The following is a 15,570-nucleotide window of genomic DNA, read 5'->3' as shown; positions in this document are numbered from 1 at the left end:
CCCCACGCACCACCGGTCACCCCGGGAGGAGCAGCGCTGCAGGGACGGGGTGCTCGCTCGGCCGAGCGAGCACCCCGTCCGTGCAGCGCTGCTGCTCCCGGGGTGACGGAGGGAGCTGTGGTGGGAGGGGCCGCCGCTTGTCACCCCCACCCGTCGCTTGTCGCCCTGTCACTTGTTAAATAAGCATATTATGATGATATGTAGGAAATCTCTTTGGTATTTTAGAATCAAGCCATTAAATCCTTTTTGGTTATTGTGAATATAATCAATGTCTCCTATCAATGGTGCCAAGGGCATGCAGTTTCCCTATAATAAGCAATATTGTTACGTTTTAAAACTAAATTCCAGCATTCAGTCTGCCATCAAAGCACTTTAACGCTCAATGCAACAGTTCCCACTCCATAATCAAAACAGATGGCATTTTATGATATACATATTTAACATTTTGTAAGTATATGTAAAAGAATGGCCCAACATAATCCTAGAATAAGGTAAGACATCATTTAGAAAAGATAAAGAAATAACAACATTACAGGGAGGGCTCAGGGGGTAAGGGGGCATATTGTGGGTACATTTCAGGGGGCAAGGGGAATATTTTGGGAAGGTTTCGGGGGAGGGGCAGATTCTAGGATGGATTAAGGGGTGCGTGGGGCATATTTAGGAAGGGCATCAGGGGCAAGGGAGCATATTCTGGGAAAGTTTCAGAGTGGGCAGTTTCTAGGGTGGGCAGAGCTGGGATGGGGGCAGTTTCTAGGGTGGGCAGAGCTGGGATGGGCAGGGGTTAAGAGGGAAGGGTTGGAAAGAAAGGGTCTCTTTACAGGGAGGGCTCAGGGGGAGGGGGCATATTCAGGGAGGAATTAAGGGGGGAGATTTCTGGAATGGATTAAGGGGGAAGGGGGCAGATTCTGGGAAGGTTTCAGGGGTGGGTGGGGCATATTTAGGGAGGACATCAGGGGCAATCCCCCGGTGCTGTGCGTGCTCTGCGCAAGGCATGGGGAGACAAAAGCGGCCAGGAGCGCTTTCTCCCCACTTTTCCCTCCCCGATGCCTTGCGCAGAGCAGGCACAGGATGAGGGATCAGAGAGCAGGCACAGATGGGGGATCGGCAGGGCAGGGGAGACAAGCAGCAAGAAAGGATCCCTTTCTTGCCGCTTGTCCCTCTGCATCCGCCTGCTTCACCCGAGTATAAGCCGAGGACGGCTTTTTCAGCTCAAAAAATGGGCTGAAAAAGTCGGCTTATACTCAGGTATATATAGTATTTAAAAATCATTTTGTTTATTTTTCCTATGAATAGAGTTTTTTTTCTTTTGCTTTACTAATGTTGTTGTGAGAAACAGAGAGAAAACAGAGAGAAACGGCTACAACTGATAAAAACCAATTAAAAAGTGGTGGATCAGTGATTAAGAACTCAAATCAGGGAAGTGGAAATCCTATATTAAAAAAAAAGAGTGGAAGACTAATAGGGAGCAAAAAAGGTCTTCCAATCAAGGGAATACAACAATTTCGGTGATTATGTTATTTTACGTACGTTTGTGTTTTCGTCATCCTCTAAGGAATTAGGGCGGAGTAGGACATCTTTACAACAACTCTGTGGGCTAAGCTGAGAGATACTAATTTGCCAAAGACCACCCTATGAGCTACATAGTTGAACCAAGAATTTTAACCTTGTTTATATAGGTTTCCTGGCTCCATGTCTTATCTAATTAAAACATTTCTTGCCAAAGCATCCCAGAGTGCATTACATTAAAACCAAATACATAATACACATTAAAACAAAACAGAAAGGGGGGGAAAGGCAACTTTAAAAATAAAACAGCTATGCTGCAATCCTTGCATAAAAACCTTGGTGAATAAGTAGGTCTGCAGCTGTCGCTGAAAACTCATAAAGTTAGCACCAACTGTATCTGAGAAGGTAAGGAATTCTATAAACAAGGTGCCAGTAGCAAGAAGCTTTTCTTGTTTATTGCCACTTTGTGAATATCACTTAACTGTGGCAGTAAGAGGGTCTTCCTCAGTAAGAAGGTGCTTTGTTAGATATCTAGGTCCCAATCTATATAGGGCTTTATGCTGTATGTCAATACGCGCTCCCTGAACTTGGCCTGGTGTGGTATGTTCACAATCAGCAGTCCCAAATGACAGCCTAGCCTTGGAATTCTACACTAGCTGCAGCTTCTGAACAAATCTCAAAGGTTACCCTATCACTGTGGCCAGGTAATGCCTGTCTAGGAACATCCATACAGTGGCGTAGCTAGCCTCTGCGCTGCTGGGGGCGGTGGCAGCGCAGAGGCACCGCCCTGGGGGAGGGGCACGACGCATGCGTCGTGACGTCATCATGACGCCACGACGCACGTGGATGCAGAAAGGGGGGATTTCCCCCTTTCCGAGGCTTTTTTTCGGCGGGGGTGGTGGCCAGCGAGGAGGGGGTGACAAGCGTGACACCCCCCTCGCTGGTCGGGCCCCCCCCCGCCAAAAAAAAGCAGCAGAAAGGGGGAAAAGAAGCAGAGCCGCGCTTGAATGCACCTGCTCTGCTTCCTTTCCCCGCCCCCCACCGGTTTTTTTCGGCGGGGGGGGTGGCCAGTGAGGGGGGTTGACAAGTTTGACACCCCCTCTCGCTGGTCGGCCCCCCCGCCGAAAAAAGCGGCAGAAAGCACCCCGTCCGTGTGCTGCTGCTCCTGGGGTGACGGAGGGAGCGGCGGCGCGTGGGAGTGGTGGGAGGGGCCGGCGCTTGTCACCCCGCGGGCCGCTGATCGTTCCGTTGCCCCGGGAGCAGCAGCACCGCACACACTGTGCACTGCTGCTCCCACGGCGATGGAGTGAGCGGCGGTGCGTGGGGGTGACATGCGACAGCCCCTCCCACCACTCCCCACGCACCACCGGTCACCCTGGGAGGAGCATTGGGAAGCCATTGAGGAGTCACGCAGTATAGTACTGATTTCTTAATGAGAGGAACACTTTTCTGTTTTTGTACGTGTCTGTTTTTTTTTCTCCAATAGTTTTTATTGATTTTAATATACACATATAATTACATATAATTACGTCTGGTAGTTACATAAAGTAACTTATGTTCTGTATCTAATATCGACTTCCAATCTTCCATATTCTGTCTTCTTTAAATCAATCTTTAAATTTCACATTCTTATCTCATTTCCATAATATATTTACTGATCTCTCAAACTTATACATCTATATTCACAAATTATACACAATTTTTTTCCTTTTCCAGATATCTACTAATTACCTTTCCATTCTATTTCCATTTACTGAATTTCTCTTCCCGTTATGAGGTTTTACTTCCATATTAATCTACTATACACATCTTGTCTATGTATGTCACAAAATTTCCCCATTCTTTTCGAAAAGTTTCGTCACCCTGTTGCCTGATTTTTGATGTCAATTTAACAATTTCCATGTAATCCATAATCTTTTGTTGCCATTGCTCAACTGTTGGGATCTGTTGGGATTTCCACACCTGTGCCAACAACAGTTTTGCCCCAGTCGTTGCATACATAAAAAATTTTCTGTCATTTTTTGTTATATCATCACTCGGCATACCTAAAAGAAAGGCCTCTGGTGTTTTCCTGAAAGTATATCTCAAAATTTTCTTTAGTTCATTATATATTTTTTCCCAATAGGCTTTGATCATATCGTGTGCCCACCACTGATGGAAAAAGCTGCCTTCTTTCTTCCCACACTTCCAGCAGTTTTTGTTTCCTATTCTATACATTTTGGCTAATTTGGTGGGAGTAAGGTGCCACCTATACATCATTTTGTATAAATTCTCCTTCAGTGCTGTGCATGCGGTAAATTTCATACCATTGTTCCATAAATTCCACCATTTTTCATACTCAATGTTATGGCCGATGTCAACTGCTCATTTAATCATAACACTCTTAATCTCTTCGTCTTTAGTATTCCATTCGAGCAAGAAATTGTACATTCTTGACAATGTTTTGGTGTTACTATGAACCAATGTTTCTTCTATTATTGATTTTTTGTGTGTAAAGCCCGTTAGTTTTTTATCTTTTGTATAAATGCTATTTAGTTGGTGATATTGTATCCAACTTGTTACTTTGTCTTTTACTTCTTCATATGGCTTAATTTTCATAATGTTATTTTCTTCCGACAATAATTCCCTATAAGTTATCCACCGACCTTCCATATTTGGTTTCTTGACACTGAATGCTTCCTGAGGTGACAGCCAACCCGGAGTTTTCTTTCCCAGCCAATCTTTATACCTATTCCATACCTGATACAATGGTTTTCTAACAGCGTGATTTAAAAAGCCTTTATGCATAGGTATGCGTGCCACCCAAACCTATTTTCTGCTCCTTCAATGTCAAGAATATCTGTAGTCGAAACAAAATAGGAAATTCTTTCCAGTAGCACCTTAGAGACCAACTGAGTGTGTTCTTGGTATGAGCTTTCGTGTGCATGCACACTTCTTCACACGAAAGCTCATACCAAGAACAAACTCAGTTGGTCTCTAAGGTGCTACTGGAAAGAATTTCCTATTTTGTTTCGACTATGGCAGACCAACACGGCTACCCACCTGTAACAAGAATATCTGTATTGCTGAGTTTGAACCATTCTCCTAACGATTCCATGCAAGCCGCTTCGTAATACAGTTTGAAATCCGGCAGTGAGAAGCCTCCCCTTTCTTTCTTGTCTGTCAAAAGTTTAAATGCTATTCTCGGCTTCTTTCCCTGCCAAACGAAGTTTGATATAGTCTTCTGCCATTCCCTAAAAGGTTTCTGACTTGTGATGATAGGAATATTTTGAAATAAAAAAAGTAATTTTGGCAAGACTGACATTTTAACTACTGCAATTCTCCCCAAAAAGGATAATTTTAGTCTATTCCATATATCAAGATTTTTTTAAATTTCTTTCCATAATGTTTCGTAGTTGTCTTTAAATAGATTGGCATTTTTGGGGGTCAGCCAGATTCCCAAGTATTTTATTTTCTTTGCCACGGCTACCCCTGTTTCTCTTTGAATTTGATCGATTTGTTCTCTATTTAAATTTTTCACTAGCATCTTGGTCTTATTTTTGTTTATTTTCAATCCTGCCAATGCGCCAAAGTCTTCAATAACCTTGAATGTTTCTCCTATTGATATATGTGGATCTTGAATTGTTACAGCTATATCGTCGGCGAATGCTTTCACCTTGTATTCTTTTGTACCATATTTTATCCCTTTAATTTTGTCTGATGTTCTTATCCTCTGTAATAAAACTTCCAAAGTTGTTATAAATAGAAGAGGGGATAATGGGCATCCCTGTCTTGTCCCTTTCGTGATTTGGAATGTTTCGGTTAAGTCGTTATTTACTATCAGTTTTGCGTTTTGTTCTTTTGTAGATCGCATCTATACTCCTCCTGAATTTAATGCCTAATCCCATTAGTTCCAAATTTAATTTCATGAAGGTCCATGATAGGTTATTGAATGCTTTTTCAGCATCGATGAAGATTAATGCAGCTTGCTTATTAATTTTCACCTCTAGATATTCAATTATGTTTAACATATTTCGTATGTTATTCCTGAGTCTGCGTTTTGGCAGGAAACCGGCTTGATCTGAGTGAATTTGTTGGGTCATAATCTTCTTTAGTCTTTGAGCTAGGATAGTCGTAAACAATTTATAGTCATTATTTAATAATGATATGGGTCTATAATTTTTAACACTTGTAAGATCCGAACCTTGTTTAGGGATTATTGTAATATAAGCTTCTTCCCATGTCTTTGGGATTTGTCCCTTTTCCATAGTGTTGTTCATAACCTCTTTCAATGGGGAGACTAGTTGTTGTGCCAGTTTCTTATAGTATTTTATTGGGATGCCGTCTGGCCCTGGAGCCTTTCCATTTTCTCCTTTTTTAATTGCCTCTAGAATTTCTTCTTCAGTGATTGGGTTCTCTAATTGAGCCATTTCTTCCTGTGATATCTCTTTCAGTTTATGCTCTTCTAAATATTCCCTTATTTGCTCTTTATTTTCCTTGGGTGCTCTATAAAGTTCCTTATAAAAATTTAGGAAGGTCTTTTTTATCTCTTTCGGGCTGTCTATTATGTTATTTTCTTCTACCAATTTGTTAACAATATTTTGAGTCTGTTTCCTCTTTAACTGCCAAGATAACCATTTGCCTGTTTTATTGGCTGACTCAAAGTTCTTTTGTTTTAGTAGTTTAATCCTCCACTCAACTTCTTGATTTATCATCGCTGCAAATTGTGCCTGCAGTATTTTATACACATGTTTTAATTTTGGGTCCTCTGGTTTGGCGGTCATTTGTCTTTCTATTTCTTTTATTTTGTCCAGAATTTCATCTTTCTTCTTTTCTCGTTTTCTTTTAAGGATACAATTTTGTTGTAAGAGGAAACCTCGCATAACTGCCTTACTGGCATCCCATACAATTCCAATGTCAGTACCCTTATTGAGATTTAGTTCGAAGTACATGTTAAGTTGTTTTTTGGATCTTTCTAAAACTTTGTCATTGTCCAGAATTCCCTCATTCATTCTCCATCTATATTGATTATTTTCTTTGGCGTTCCATTCCACTGTGACCGCATTATGGTCTGAGAGTGTCTTTGGAAGAATTTCTGATTTTTTAACTTTTATCGATAATTCCTTTGATGCCCATATCTGATCAATTCGACTCCAACTTTGTTTTGGTTCTGAATAGAATGTAAATTGTTTTACCGTAGGGTTTTTTAACCTCCAAATATCCACCAGTTGATTCTGGTCTACTATATATTCAAATGTAGTCAGTAGTTTCCCCTGGTTTATTCTTGATTTCTTTGCTGATCTGTCCATATCCGTAGAAGGGACACCATTAAAGTCTCCTACCATAATCATTTTGTAGTCTATATATTCTGTCAGGAGTTCCCCTAATTTTTTTATAAAATTCTGTTTTCCTTTCATTTGGAGCATATACTCCCACAACCAATATTTTTTGTCCTTCTATTTGAACTTCGACTCCTATTATCCTCCCTTCATTGTCTTTGAACTTTTGTTGAGCTTTATATTTATCTTTAACATACACCACCACCCCCCTCTTTTTTTGTACATCTGAAGATATAAATTCATTCCCTAATCTGGGATTTTTCAAAACCCTGCTGTGTTTTCTTATAACATGAATCTCTTGGAGACATATTATGTCTGCATTACTTTTGTTTAATAAGTGCCCAATCTTGTTCCTTTTAACCTTTTCATTCATCCCATTAGTATTCCAAGAAATCAATTTTACTGTCATTTTCTTTGTTAAATTAAATATTGTTTTTGTACGTGTCTGTTGTGTTTTCCAGCCATGTTCTTCTACTGTATAAGGCAATGGGATGGACAGCGGGGCAGCACACCGTCAAACATTACATCAAACCCTTTCCCCTTTGTTTCAAGCTCTGTCTCGCTCCGTAGTGCATCTACTAGTACAATTTTTGCTTTGAGGGAGTACTGTATGCTTTCTGTTCTCAAAATATCTCATCTCCCAGCTTCCCCGAGGGAGAATTTGTTAGTCATGAAGCTATAAAGTGACTTCCCTAGATCCCTGCTAGATCCCTCGAAGTTGTGCCTTCCCATGGGCTTCCAGAAGGTTTTCATAACAAAATGCAGTTGTGTGCTGAATGAGCACCAATAAGTTGAGACTGAATCCTGACAAGGTTGGGCTCTATGGACTGACAAATCTAAGGTTCAGGAATTCTTCTAGTTCTGGATGGGCTTGCATTCCGTCTGAAAGAATGGGTACATAGTCTGGTGGTGCTCTTAAATCCATCACTGTCATTGAAGGTGCAAGTGATTGGGGTTGGCTAGTAAGGTAGTTATGGATGCAGGGGCGTCGGTGGGGGCGGTACGCCCCCAGTGACAGGGTAACAAGCGGCGGGTGGGGGTGACAAGCGGCGGCCCCTCCCGCCACTCCCACGCGCCGCCGCTCCCTCCATCACCCCATCACCCTCCATGTACCCATTCTTAGAATGCCTAATGTAATGTTTGACGGTGTGCTGCCCCGCTGCCCATCCCATTGCCTTATACCGTAGAAGAACATGGCTGGAAAACACAACAGACACGTACAAAAACAGAAAAGTGTTCCTCTCATTAAGAAATCAGTACTATACTGCGTGACTCCTCAATGGCTTCCCAATAGCCTTTGTCTGTTTTTGTACTATATTTCAAGGCATTTGAAACAAGGAGTTTGTTCTTAGTCATCACTTGTAGGTGGCATAACTGAGTGACTCTACATTGTTAATGCTCAATGAATCCTGTTTGCAAAGCAATGTGTGTTCCATCTCAAGGCTAAGTGAGACCAGCCCCTCTTCCCTTGTGCTTTAAACTATGGAAGAAGTTGCGGCTGGGACTGTGCTGGTGCAGAACCCCCTTCCTAAAGGGATTATTTCAGCTGGTACTGGACTGGGGCTTATCAGCCATTTCAGATAAATTGTTTTCAAATTGTTATGGTTTTGGTATTAAACTGCATCATTTATGATTGGATTGCCTTTTTTTTGCTCACTAATATGCTATGTGCTTTTTGATAGGATTGTATTGATGAAAGTGTTTTTGTTGTTTGTCATCAGCTTTGAAATCAACACTGATGCTGGAAAAGAGACATATACAGGGGCGTCGCAGGGGAGGGGCGGTGGGGGCGGGGGCCCCTGGGCAGCGCCCCTGCTGGGGGTGACACACCGGGGGGCGCCCCGCCCACTGGCCTTCAAAAAAAAAATTTAATTAGGCTATTTTCGGCACTGCCGGGGTAGAGCTGCAGGGGCGGCCAGCGAGGAGGGGTGACACCCCCTCCTGGCTCGCCCGCCCCTTGCCTCTTTGCCGAGCTCCGCTGCTGGCTGGCTTGTCGAGCCGGGGCATGGAGAGGGGCCGTCCTTCTCCCTGCCCCGACTTGCGCTCCGCCAAGAAGGCGGGGTGGCGCAGAGCAGCGGGGTCGCGCACGCGCGCGCCCAGATTTGCTGCTTGGCGCTGCAAAGGCGGGCGGGAGCTGAGGGAAGAGGGACCTTCCTGGCGCACTACGAAGGGAGGGAGCCCCCGACTGTCCTCTTTCTCGGCTTCCCCCATGAGGGCACCCCGGGGATCCCTCCCCCCGCCCCGTGTGCGCGCCTGCCCAAGCACGCTCTCGCCGCAATGCCCCGCCCCCACAATGCCCCGCCCCCAGGGGTGCCTCTTGGCTTCCCGCCCCCGGCAGCCAAGGGGCTAGGAACGCCCCTGGACATATAGATAATAAATCAAGTCAAAGCCACACATACTGGAGCATAGCAATTGCTCGAAAATAAAAGTGCAAGGTAATTATGTGTACCAGCTCTTCACTTAGATTGGGAAATGTTCTCTATCCCAAATCAAAACCAGAAAGGTTGTGTTGGCATGAGTGAAAACTGGGGAAACCATAGAGCAGGGGTGTCAAACTCAAATTCATCGGGGGCCGCATCAGCAGTTTGGTCACCCTCAAAGGGCCGGTTGTATCTGTTCACTGTTACTTGTACGGGGACCTGCCGCCTTTGCTCCCTCTTCTGTAGCCCTCTGGGAGCTGGAGGGCGTGCAAGGCACAGCTCGCTTCCCCTCGCCTCGGCGGGTAGGGGTGAGAGAGAGGCCAAGCTAGCAACAGGCAATGGCCTGCTCGGCTATCCCCTCTGGGGGGCTCACAACCTTCCCACCGGGAGAGGAAGCAGCCGCCGCCGAGGGGGCATCCAGCGGGCCGCTGGGAGAGACGTTTAAATTGTGGCTGAACTTCGCCAAGAGCAACCCCCCGCTTGCTCGCCTCCTCATAGGGATCGGCGATGGGGAGCCTGCAGGAAAGGCGCTTCCTCCACAGCAGACGTGCGATCTCGTTGGACAGCCCCGCCCGCGAGCCCCAGCTTCCCCTGCCAAGCGTGGCACGGAGGATCGGGGCCGCCGCTTCCCAGCCCCAGCAGAGCGCGCGGACCCGCAAGGCGCGCAGGAGCAGCCGCTGGCATCTCTCTCTCTGGCTGATGGGAGGCATGCTCCCGAAAATCACCCATAACTTGGGAATTCCCTCTTCCCATTCCTGCTCTCCGCCATCCCCTGGCAGGGAGCAAGCGGCACTTTCTCCGCCGCGCCGGGCCGATTCTCTCTGAGACGCGCGCCAGGCTGAGGTTCGCTTTGCTCGGCGCTCGACTCGTGCTGCTTGCTCGCAGCCCGAGCCCAAGGCTGCCTTGCCAAAGAGAAGCCTGTGCAGCCTAGACTGGCTCAGCCGAGCGCCGAGCCGGATTTTCAGGAACAATAACAGTGCTGGGGCTGAGGGAGCCGAGCCGCGCGGCCCCCTCCCTCCCTTGCTCGCCCGCCCCGCCAGCTCGTCGCCAGGCCGCCTCCCCCCCTACTCGCCCCTCGCTCCCCCCACAATAATGTACGCCTTCGTGCGGTTCCTGGAGGACAACGTGTGCTATGCGCTGCCCATGTCATGCGTGCAGGGCTTCAGCCCCAAATCCCGGCTCGACTTCGACAACCAGAAGGTCTACACGGCTACACGGGCCACATGACAAGGTCATGTTTGACACCTGTGCCATAGAGGATCTCCAGGGTTCAACATGAATTTCTCTAACCCCTACATTTCAAGATTGCTGCTGTGAACTGGGTTTTAGTAGTGTGTCAATAATGAATCACCATGGAGAGCTGCGCGTGCGTGGTGCCTGAAGGCTGCCGAAGATGGCGCTCGCCAAGCAGGTCTATCGAGTGCTTTTACGCCGCACCGCTACCTTTGCTCTCACGGTCGTGGTGGGCGCCTTGCTTTTCGAGCGAGCCTTCGACCAGAGCACGGACTCCATCTTCGAGCATATTAACAAGCAGAAACTGTGGAAACACATCAAACACAAGTATGAAGAGCCACGTGACGAGTGAAGCAGAGATGCTGGATGGACCTTCTGTGATCTTCACTACAAGCTCTTCTTGACCACCAGCTGCTGAGGCAGAAAATGTTTGTCCATATGTGGCAGTTTGATCCAGAGTGCATCCTCTCAAGAACAAGCTTCCTGGGTTTATGAACTTACTGTGCTGAAATATAGCGTAATAAAATACATTCTAATAAAAAAAAAATGAATCACCATACATGCAAGAAACATCAAGTATTCCTTTGTTTTGTACAAATGTTGATCCTTGTTCAGATGCAACATAGATGTCACTTGTTTTATTCCACCTCATAAACAGCTTCACTAAAATGTTGGGTACTGTAGTTCCTGTTACACATTTGTGAAGGACATGAAGCCCACACAGCTGTTATGGTTCTAGAAATATATATTTCCCATCTGCTTACTTTCCTGTTATGTTGGAAGACCTTAAAAGCTGGAGAGACAAGGAACATTTTCAGTGTCATTTCTGTGTTCTCCCTGGAATGGTTTCCCAACACATTGAAATTGAATGTGCAAATCAGTTTTCAAGGTCTGAAGTAATATCATATATTGCTTAATGTATTCATTTTTTAAAAAAATATTTACCAATATTTATACCAATACATATACAGATATTTTAAACTCATTTTAAACCAATTATATATTTATTACATAGGTTATTTTTAAAAATATAAACTTGTGCTTTCTAGCCTTCCGCTTACCACGGTATGACTAAATTGTCCATCTGTCCATCTCTTCATTAAAATATGTAAGAAAATTGTGGGGTTCGTTGTCGTCTTTTTCGGAGCTTACTATTTTTGGAAATCTGGTCTCGGTATCACCTCGGAATTGGGCTCGCTGCTGGCCGAGAGAAAAGCGCCGCTTTCGGGGGCTTACCGCTGCATTTTCGGCTACCAGGCTCCTCCCGCCTCCGCGTTTCTGGAGCCCCTTGCGCCTCGCTGCTGCTTCTGCCCCCGAGCTGCCGCTTCTTGCTTCACCCCAGCGACACCCACCCTGGGGTATGGGGGGGGGACCCGGAGCCCTGCCCCCTCCTATTCTCCTGCCAGCCACCGCGTCCACAGCTTCACACTAGAAGCTCCGAAAACGCGCATCCGACGGTGGCGAAGACCAGACCGGAAGTCTTCTTCAGCTCACAAAAATCCTACAATTAAAACAAAAAAACTGCAAGCCCAATATCTTTGCACTATCTGGGGATGCAGATGCCTCTGCAGATGTCTCCTACCTGGAAAGGGGGCCTTTGTTGAAAAGCCTTCAGTTAAGAAACCGGTGGTATGTTTATCATTAGTTTGTTAACTTAGATCTCATCCTACTTCCTGCAAATGCAATTTAGCACATAGTTGTTTGACATCATGAAATAAGCATTGGTTACGTTTTTTTCAGTATTTGTTTCAGTTGGGTTTTTTTTTCTTTTAAGTTTTATGGTGGACTTTCTCAATGTCACTCTTGAAATGTCCCAGGACTGACATGTTTTTCATCTTCAGGGAGAAATGCCCACTCTCCAAGCATTCCCAGTTGCCGTGTGCAGGTGTGCATGCCATTTCTGTTGAAAAGTCCTGTCATAGGTTTGTAGTACTCATAGGACGGGATGGTAGACCTGCCTCAATAGTCAGATGGAGTGTGCAGAGGGGGAAATTGGGAGGAAAGTTGAAATGGAAATGGAAGAATGGGAGTGGGGAAACCTGAAGCAAGCAATTCAGTTTTCTGGCAAGAGTGATCTGTTCCTCCCCCAGCAGGTCTCCAAGATAGTGCTTTGCAAGGGGTTCTGCAAGATGCCACAATCTAGATAGCAATAGAATGCACTGACATGAGGGAAGATGTTCTAGGATGTTTGCAAAGAGAAGAGCACAGAATCATTTTTGCATATAGATTGATGCTTGTCCCAACTTTCACAAATTAGTTGACTTGAGGACTTAAGACAGCATATCGTTTTGGATAGCTCACAGGTATCTTCTCAAAGTGCTCTCTGACCTTTTTTCTCTTTTTTTGCAAATGGAAAATGAGGGAGTTAAATTAACAACCCTGGAGTATCTTGGCAATTAGTGAAGAGGATTTCATCCGCTCACCCTCATCATTTTCTCACACTTTGGGACAGGCAGGATATTTTTAATTTGCAACCGTTATTTCAATCTGTCATAAAAATAATTCTGTAAAAAATTGCTTTCATTCCAATTATACAGCAACTCTAAGCTGTGTTTTTATTTCCATCTATAAGTTAATGTAAAGCCTGCATCAATAAATGGAAGGGAGAAACACACACTCAGAAAATCTGAGTGTGATCAATGCTAAGCTGTTCACTAGCTCTGAAAAATACATTAAGCAGGGCAAAATATGACATCTTAAAGTATCTGGGGAGAAGAAGACATTTAACATTTCTCTTGGATGTATTTTCCTTACTGTGAATTAGAGTTCTCTTCTCCCCACCCCCCACCCACATTTTCTGATGTGGAGCTGGATTCTGACAGAAGTAGTTTTTTTCTTATCAGATTATTAGCTTGGTGTTAATGTTGGCCAGCTGACTTTCGTTTTAGTGACATGTAATGCAGCTGCCTCAGACCATAGCTGGACATTTAATTGTGGCTGGATTTCTTCACTCCCCAGGTTGTGAGGTAAGTTAGGCTGGGAGGTCCAAGGTCATCTGATGTGTTTTGTGGCTGATTAAAGGTTTGATCTTGGCCCCCCAAATTCTGGTTCAATGCTCTAGCACAGGCATAGGCAAATTTGGCCATCCAGGTGTTTTGAGACTACAATTCCCATCGTCCCTGACCACAGCTAGAGATGATGGGAGTTGTAGTCCCAAAACATCTGGAAGGCCGAGTTTGCCTATGCCTGCTCTTGCCACTACAGTCTAGGGCTTAACTTGCTCTTTCTTTAGATCAAATTACCCCCAACCTGGTGCCCTCTAGATGTTGGAAAGTGATTGAACCTTTGTACAGACAACTCCCAATTTATGTGGGGATTACATTATGAGGCATCGTGGTTACATGAAATCACATATATATGAAACACCATTGGAAAAGCCTGCAAACATGCTTTGAACCTCTTGAAACCATTGAAAAACCCTTTTTAAAAAACCAGCAGCATTTACTGGATACCAAACTCCACCACAATCACTCCCTCCAAACCTCCTTGTTCAAACTCCAGCTCTTCACAGGCTTCAGTATTTGGTGTAAAGGCTCCTGGGATTGCACTTGCAAAGGCTTGTGGGATTGCTAGATACTGTTTTCGAACCTTTTTTACCCTTTCTGGGCTGTTTTAGGGCAGTTCCCACCATTTTAAAAGTCACTTCCAGGTTTGATGCAATGCATGGTTGCGCGTCAATTGGTTGTTGCCTGTAGTTGCAACATTTTTCTCTCACACGTGAATATTCACCCCTCTGCCAGTTCTGTCTGGACAGTTGCTTGGATCCATTTCCGCTGTAAGCTTTTTATTCTTATGTTGTGAACATATAGTGTTAATACTGCTGAGTGTGTTACTTAGTTTTTATCAGTTTCTGTGAATGAATTTATTTTTTTAGTTTGCTTTGTATATGTTAATCACACCATTTCAAATCTTTCTTTCTTTCTTGAACCTTGTGTTTTTAAACAGAGGACTTGGTTGATGTGCAATATCTACATGCAACAAATAAATTAAAAATTAAAAAAGGAGAAGCTAGTGGATTTGTTTCAGTATGCAGAAGTGCTATGCTGTAATTTATTTATTAATTATTTAAACATAGGCTGCAGACTTAAAACAAGAAAGCATTTTTGGGGTGGGGGCTTTGGATATGGCATAGATGTTGATGCACTGCTAAAGAGGGAGATGTGCCAGTGTGACAGCATATATGCCATTAGAAGACCCCATGGTGCACCCTTAGAAACGTCTCAGTGAATGTGCTCCCAGCAGTGCTAGCTATGTGTGTCAAGGGTAGCAGAAGATTTGCAGAATCCTAAGCCTTCTGGTCCCCAAGTGAGCCCTCAGTGAAACCAGCCTTGGAGCTGGTGTACTTAATTCCGTTCCATACTGTAACTCGCTCTACGCAGGACTGCCTTTGAAACTGTCCCAGAAACTCCAGCGGGTGCAGAACGCTGCAGCGAGGCTCCTCATGGGGATCTTGCCATGGGAGCATATTCATCCAGTGCTTTACCAGCTGCACTGGCTCCTGGTGGAGTGCTGGTTCTGACCTTTAAAGCCCTATGTGGCTTAGGACCCTCATACTTACAGGACCGCCGTCTTGGTATGCCCCACAGAGGACCTTAAGGTACACAAGTAACAATAGTTTAAGGGTCCCGGGCCCAAAAGAAGCCAGATCCTCCACAAGGCCCAGGGCTTTTTCAGTGTTGGCTCTGATCTGGTGGAATACTCTGTCCCACGAGACTAGGGCCCTGCAGGACCTGACCTCCTTCCGCAGGGCCTGTAAGAGTTATTCTGCCTGGCCTTTAATCTAGCCTGATCCCCTGTTCCTTTTCCCCTTCCCTTTTTTCTGAAGAAACCCTTCTGGGTCCCTGTGGGGATAGGTAGCCGGTACCGCACGTGGAGAGTCGCTGCAGAGTCGCCTCACACGGGGTACCGGTTGTTGGGGAGGCCGGCGCTTAAAGAGCACCAGCCGTAAGCAGCCTGAAGATGGGACGGCCGGTAATTCCAGAGCCAGCTCACACCGTGCCGTGGACGAAGAAGACGGCTAGCTGCGACCTGAAGAGTTCGAGTTCTGAGTTCGTTGAAGAGTGCCTCGTAGAGGGTTGCGAGCGTCTGTGGTT

At 45.2% G+C, this 15,570-nt stretch overlaps 2 protein-coding genes across 4 annotated transcripts in view; both read left to right on the top strand.

Moving 5' to 3' along the window:
- Positions 1 to 15,570, top strand: part of PARD3 (par-3 family cell polarity regulator) — a 624,867-nt gene that overhangs the window by 400,260 nt on the left and 209,037 nt on the right. The window lies entirely within an intron of this gene.
- On the top strand, positions 10,621 to 11,024 carry LOC117056130 (cytochrome b-c1 complex subunit 9-like). The gene has a single exon (XM_033166264.1). The coding sequence runs from the start codon at positions 10,638 to 10,640 to the stop codon at positions 10,827 to 10,829; it is 192 nt and encodes a 63-aa protein (XP_033022155.1). The 5' UTR covers positions 10,621 to 10,637; the 3' UTR covers positions 10,830 to 11,024.

Source organism: Lacerta agilis, chromosome 12 (assembly GCF_009819535.1).
Source record: "Lacerta agilis isolate rLacAgi1 chromosome 12, rLacAgi1.pri, whole genome shotgun sequence".
Lineage (NCBI taxonomy): Eukaryota > Metazoa > Chordata > Lepidosauria > Squamata > Lacertidae > Lacerta > Lacerta agilis.
The sequence above is the reverse complement of the archived record's forward strand: the minus strand, read 5'-3'. Positions and strand labels throughout refer to the sequence as shown.

Bases quoted from the DNA above. Each gene is read 5' to 3' on its own strand.
- LOC117056130 (XM_033166264.1), top strand. From the start codon at position 10,638: ATGGCGCTCGCCAAGCAGGTCTATCGAGTGCTTTTACGCCGCACCGCT.